The sequence below is a fragment of the Pygoscelis adeliae genome, unplaced genomic scaffold (assembly GCF_000699105.1).
Source record: "Pygoscelis adeliae isolate BGI_AS28 unplaced genomic scaffold, ASM69910v1 Scaffold284, whole genome shotgun sequence".
Lineage (NCBI taxonomy): Eukaryota > Metazoa > Chordata > Aves > Sphenisciformes > Spheniscidae > Pygoscelis > Pygoscelis adeliae.
Genome location: NW_008824671.1, coordinates 127,463 through 133,073, shown reverse-complemented (window position 1 = coordinate 133,073; position 5,611 = coordinate 127,463). Strand labels below are relative to the sequence as shown.

Below are 5,611 nucleotides of genomic sequence, written 5' to 3'. Positions count from 1 at the left end.
GATGGCCTCTTACCAGGCATTGCCACTGCCTCTGAGGCTGACAGTGGCGGTGAAGAGGTGGCTGCAGTACTTCTTCATCTTGCTGGCCTGGGCATAGAGGCGCCGGGAGCTCTTCCTGGAGTTGGGCGCCAGCCACTGGCGCATAGCCTTGATGCCCTGCCGGCTCTCGGGCTCACAAAACACCACCACCGGGTAGTACTGCATGTAGTTGAGGCGCTCCACAGCCGAGGGCGTGATGTCCAACAAGGCATGTTTGTCCTGGGGCATGGCACGGCCGTCAGCCCCACTGGGGACGGGGACGGAGGCTGTGGGCCCCTCCCCAGGCCCTGGCCCACCCAGCTCCAAGGACACGGGAAAGGTCTCTCACCTTTTCTGCGATCTGCCGCACTGAGTCCAACTTGATGACCTTGGACGATGCCCCGTCTTGGGGCACACTCACTGCAGGACACGGAGACGTGGCATGAGAGGGGCTAGGGGGAGATGTGCCATCTCCAGCAGCCCCCTGGGTCTGGTGGCCATGCCCGACCCCGGGGCTGTGTCCCTGGAGGGGGGGGGGGGGAGGGGTGGGTTGGTATCGTGACACATGTGGAGAGGGTGACTGATTCCAGGAAGGTGTTGGGGTGTCACGGGGAGGGGGACAATGAGGCAGGATCGGGACAGAGCCCCAGGTAAAGAGCTCCCGCAGGTCCTGGACACTGAGGGTCCGGCTGCTGGATACAGTTTCCTCCTGGCGTGGGGGGGCACTTACGGGCAATCTCGAACAGCTCGGGCAGCTCCATGCTCAGCTTCTGCATGGCAATGTCTGCGATGGGGCCCAGGATCACCACTGGCCGCTTGAAGCTGGCTGTGGGGAGAAGACAGACCGGCTTAGGGAGGCTGCGGGCAAGGGCAGAGCTCGTGGCATCCAGCCCCGTTCCTCGAGGTGCCCGTGGGCCTGGGACTCACCCCACTCATCCCAGGAGAGCAGAGCCCACTAGCACCCGCAGTGGGGCAGCCCTGGGGCCGATGTCCCCTGTGTGGGTCTGGGCGAGGGGGACACAGCCCTGGTACCCACCTTCCTTCAGGACCACCCTCTCATATGGCGGGTAGCGGCCCTGCTTTGTGAGGGCAGACAGGTCCTCCCGGCTCTTCCGCAGCATCTTCTTGGCTCCCCGCAGGCCCCGCAGCTTCCAAAACTCGGCCCGTGCCCCGGAGGGGTTGGCACTGGACGTGGCTTTCAGCACCGACTCCAGGCTGGCGATCTGCTCGGCCCTGGGAGGGGAAAGGGCTCAGGATCTGGAGCCTCCGGATTTACCCCCTGCTTTGTCTTTCCGGGCTCCGAGGAGTAGGGCAGGAGAAGCCAGCGTCCCCACTCTGTGGCACAGCCAGATGAGGCTGTGGCAGCCTCTTTCCTCCAGGACCTTGGACATCCAGAGTATCAACTGCCCCATCACCCCTGAGAAGGGATTTCACCGGCTCACGCTTCCCACTGCTGCTCCACCAGCCCTTGCCCTGCCTCTTACTGGGCCCACCATCCATGTCCCCGTCTCACTGGGGAGCCATCCCCCGGCTCTGCTCATCTTGGGGCCGTTCCTGGCTCCATCCCTACCTGCTCCGGTTGGGGATGATGCCCTTGTCCTGCTCCTGCAGGTCCCTGCCCATGCGCACAGCCAGCCAGCTCCCCAGCCTGCCCCGGTACATGGTGTCCAGCACATGGAAGACATCCCCACGGACGAAGCTGAGCCCCGATGGTGTGTCCTTCTCGAAGTCAAAGTGTGTTCGGATGTAGAATGAGTCGCCCATGTTGGATGAGATCATCTTCCTGTAAACTGGAGCCCAGGGTGAGAGAGACCATCAGGGGAAGAGGTGGCTGAGGAGGAAGATGCTGGAGGGGAAGGTGCTGGAGGGATTTGGGAAGGAGCCAGGCTGGCCAGGAGCCTCCACAGTAGCCCTTGCTGCTAAGGAGGGCGTTGGGGACACCTTTTCCTCCCATGGCTCTCTCAGGCATGCTGGGAACAGCAGGACCTGACCCCCCAGCACACACTGGCCTCTCCAGGCTGAGCCACGGTGCCAGCAAGCTCCCGTGCTCCAGGATGCCAAGGCACGAACAGGGCCGGGATGGTCTGGTCCCCTCCCATCACCTCACTGGAGGAGGAGGAGGGGGGTGTGGGAAGAAGGACCACCCTGCGGGGGCAGAAAGGGCCATGGCAAGTCCAGCAGCTCTGATGCTTGCTCAGAAGAGACAGAGGATGGAGAGGCACAAGCCCAGGATGAGTCCGGTCGTCACTCACTGTCCTGCTTGCTCTGGGTCCACAGCGTGATGTCCTCACCCGGCAGCAGGCTCATGAGATACTCCACGGCCTCCTCACGGGTCAGATTCTGGAAACTGGTGTCATTCACCTGCCACGGAAAAGCACTTAGACATGGCCCCACCGGCGGGACGGAGAGCGCAGGTACCAGTGGGGATCCCAGGGGCGGCAGTGCCCAGGGCAAGGTGGGGGGGTAACTGGTCTTTGTCACCCAAGTGCCTGCCACAACCCCTAGTAACCCTGGGGAGGGCCTCTGGGCCAGCTGAGGTGGTGCCTGCACCCCGTTGGGTGTTAGCATGGTGGCAGAGACAGGACCGTCCCCTCAGGCAGTGCCCACCGAGCCAGCCCAATGGGTACAGGCCATGGGCACCAGCACTGACCCGAAACAATGCCCAGCAGGAGAAATCCAAACCCCGGGCAGGGGGGTGATATCAGACCCAAGAGGGATGGGGCCAGTCCAGGTGCAGAAGCATTTGGAACTGTTTCCAGCCCCGGGTACCTGCAGGATCTGGTCCCCTTCCCGGACGCCCTGGCTGTCAGCCGGGCTCCCCTCCTGCACACTTGACACGAAGATGCCCACATTGTTCCCACCGGCCAGCCGCAGCCCAACGCTCTTGGCCTTCACGAAGTGCACGACCCTGGAGTCGGCGCTGTACCTGCCACAGGGGAAGCCACTGTCAGCCTGGTGGTGACATGCTGGGGACAGTCATGATCCAGGTTGAAAATGAAGACATCATATAGCATGTATCTACCCCCGGGAGATGCCATGACCCCAACCCTGCGCCGGAGCAGCTCCCCATCTCCCCCAGCCCTTCCCCACCGCCTCTTGCAGACGCACCCATCCTTGCGGGCAGCTCGGGCAGCGTGGCTGGCGTGGGGGCTGCGGCAGCCATCCCCCTCTACGGCTTCCAGCAGGTCTGCAGGGAAGGAGGGCTGGTCCAGGAGGCGGCAGTGGCTGCACCGCTGCTGGGGCAGCTGAGGCACGGGGAGACCTGGCACAGCTCTGCCAGGGGGTTTGGACAGCAGAGACACGCAGGAGCCCAAAGCCCACTCAGTGCCCTCAGCTCTCCTGGCCTGATCTGAGCTCACTCACCAGGGCCCCGAGCATCGTTCACGATCGTGTCGGCTGCAGGGTCCCTGTTCGATCGCCTCCTCTCCCTGGAACAAAGTCGGGGCAGGATTTAGGGAGGTCACAGAGGCAGGCGCTGGATGGGCACGGGCAGGCAGTGCCAAATGGGCAGCGGGGACAGTGGAGCAAGCTGGGGGCTAAATGGCAGTCCAGGGTGAACTGGCTCCAGGATGGAGGAGAACCAGCACCTCCAGACAGGCAGAGAACACAGCGGGATCTGACAAGGGAGAGAGGGGCTCATGGGGACAGAGCAGGGCTTACGGTGGTGAATTCATCCTGGCAGCAGCTGGAGGTCGCGCGGAGGTCTCGGGGGATGGCGGATGGGACAGTTCGGAGTCAATGTCAGAGATATCTGCAGCAACAGGAGGGAAGACGCATTAGTGACCACCCAGTCCCTGTGCTGTGGATTTGGCCCCCAGCCCTGTCACTGTGTCCCCTCACCATCCATCTGGGAGCTTTCGCTCTGGCTGTCTTCTATGTCAGGGATGTTGACCAGGAACTGCCGGCGGTCCCGGAGGATGAGCAGGGTCAGGGTCCCCTCCGTCTGCTCAATGAGCTGCTGCGTGTCAGCCAGGGACATGTCCTCGCTGGCCACCCCGTTGATCTGGAGGGGGCAGAGCAGGAGGCCTCAGGGCGCTGGCTCCTGGGAAAGCTGCCCCCAGGAAAGCCCCGCTCGAACGGGATGCTCTGACTGCCACTTTCCCGGTCCCTTCCCAGCCCCTCCAGCCCGGCCCCAGCTCCCACTGCTTCGCCTATCCTGGGCCGTGTCCCCGTTCCTGGCTGCCTCCCAGTAGGGCCTCATCCTGCACAGAGGAAACAAATTAGCAAGGCTAATTAACTCCCACCTTTAGCTGCAGGAGGGCCCTGCACGGAGGCAGGAGCTGCAGAGACCTGCTCAGATGCTGTCTGAAGCTCAGTTTTACTTTGACCTTGGCCCAGCTCTGTCCTTCCTCACACTGGACTGGTGCCGAGGAGTCAGGTCCCAAGCGGACCGTGGGGCTGTGATCTCCCTGAGATGCAGCAGCTTTTCCCACCGGATTGCTGGGATGAAATCCCTCCTTTTTGCCCTAGAGTCACTTTGGCCCCAGTTCCCAGCAGCCACGGGTCTGCCTGGCCCACGTGTGCAAATGAAGCGTCTCCGTCCCTCTGTTTCCTCCTCCCCAAATACTTGAAGCATCGTTTCACCTGACATACCCTGAACACCCGAACTCCTTGGGCCGACTGCTCCCCCGGCAGGGACAGGCACACGTGGCAGGGGACCACATGCCATGGGGACAGCGGGGCGGACAAGATCCCGCTGTGGCAGCGGGACAAGCTACCGTCCCTGGTTGAACACCACAGGGCTGCCTCAACCAGCCAGCCGCAGCATCACGGGGAGCTGGTCCCCGAGAGCCCACGCAGGGTCCCTGGTGACGGCTGGGGAGCCAGGGCAGGGTGCGGGCACCAGCCGGAGCTGCCTCCAGCCAAGCTGCCATCCTTTGCAGGCAGCCGAGAGAAGCACGCTCTTGGCTTGTCCCCTGCAATGACACTAGCTGGGGACGAGCCACCTGAAGAGGGGGAGATGAGATCCCCAGCAAGTGCTGCGCACCCCGTGAGCCACCATACCTTCAGAATGAGGTCTCCCTCCTGCAAGGAGCTGCCCTTTGCCGCCAGCCCGCTCTCCACTATGTGCTTGATGAAAAGCTGGCTTCCCAGCTTGACGCCATACTCTGCACCAGAGAGAGCCCATGACAGTGCCGGACCCAGGCAGATGCAGAACCCCCTCAAGGTCTCCCCTCCCCACCATCCCCACAGGCCCGCCCCGGCTCCCCTTGGGGCACTAGCAAGCCCCAAAGCTGAGCTCTGCAACCCCGGGCTGAGGCCAGGCAGGTTTGATGCACCCAGCACGGCATGCACTGCCCCCTCGCCGCATGCCAGACCCTGGCACCAACCCTGCCATCACCTCCTCCCCAGGGGGACACACAGCCACAAATCAGGCGACAAGACCCAGGGACAGAGGGAGCAGGAGGGCCTCACCTTCATTCTGATTCTGCTTCACCAGGACGGACGTGATGGGCTTCATCGGCACATCCCGGCGCGGCAGCCGCTTGAAGCCCGACACCAGGGCCAGCCCATTGGTGTCCCATTCGTGGCCGAAGCCATTGGTGGAGCGGTGCCGGCTGTAGCCCCTCCAATCCGAGCCGCTGACAGGGCT

At 63.3% G+C, this 5,611-nt stretch overlaps 1 protein-coding gene across 1 annotated transcript in view; it reads right to left on the bottom strand.

The window, feature by feature from the left end:
• Positions 1–5,611, bottom strand: part of TJP3 (tight junction protein 3) — a 26,502-nt gene that overhangs the window by 1,164 nt on the left and 19,727 nt on the right. The window contains 15 exon segments of the mRNA XM_009323009.1: positions 19–258; positions 368–438; positions 749–844; positions 1,055–1,251; positions 1,589–1,808; positions 2,271–2,379; positions 2,788–2,944; positions 3,127–3,212; positions 3,214–3,292; positions 3,375–3,446; positions 3,679–3,769; positions 3,859–4,021; positions 5,023–5,126; positions 5,434–5,606; positions 5,608–5,611. The exon segment at positions 5,608–5,611 is cut by the window's right edge and continues 259 nt beyond it. Of these exon segments, the coding sequence (XP_009321284.1) occupies positions 19–258; positions 368–438; positions 749–844; positions 1,055–1,251; positions 1,589–1,808; positions 2,271–2,379; positions 2,788–2,944; positions 3,127–3,212; positions 3,214–3,292; positions 3,375–3,446; positions 3,679–3,769; positions 3,859–4,021; positions 5,023–5,126; positions 5,434–5,606; positions 5,608–5,611 (1,862 nt within the window).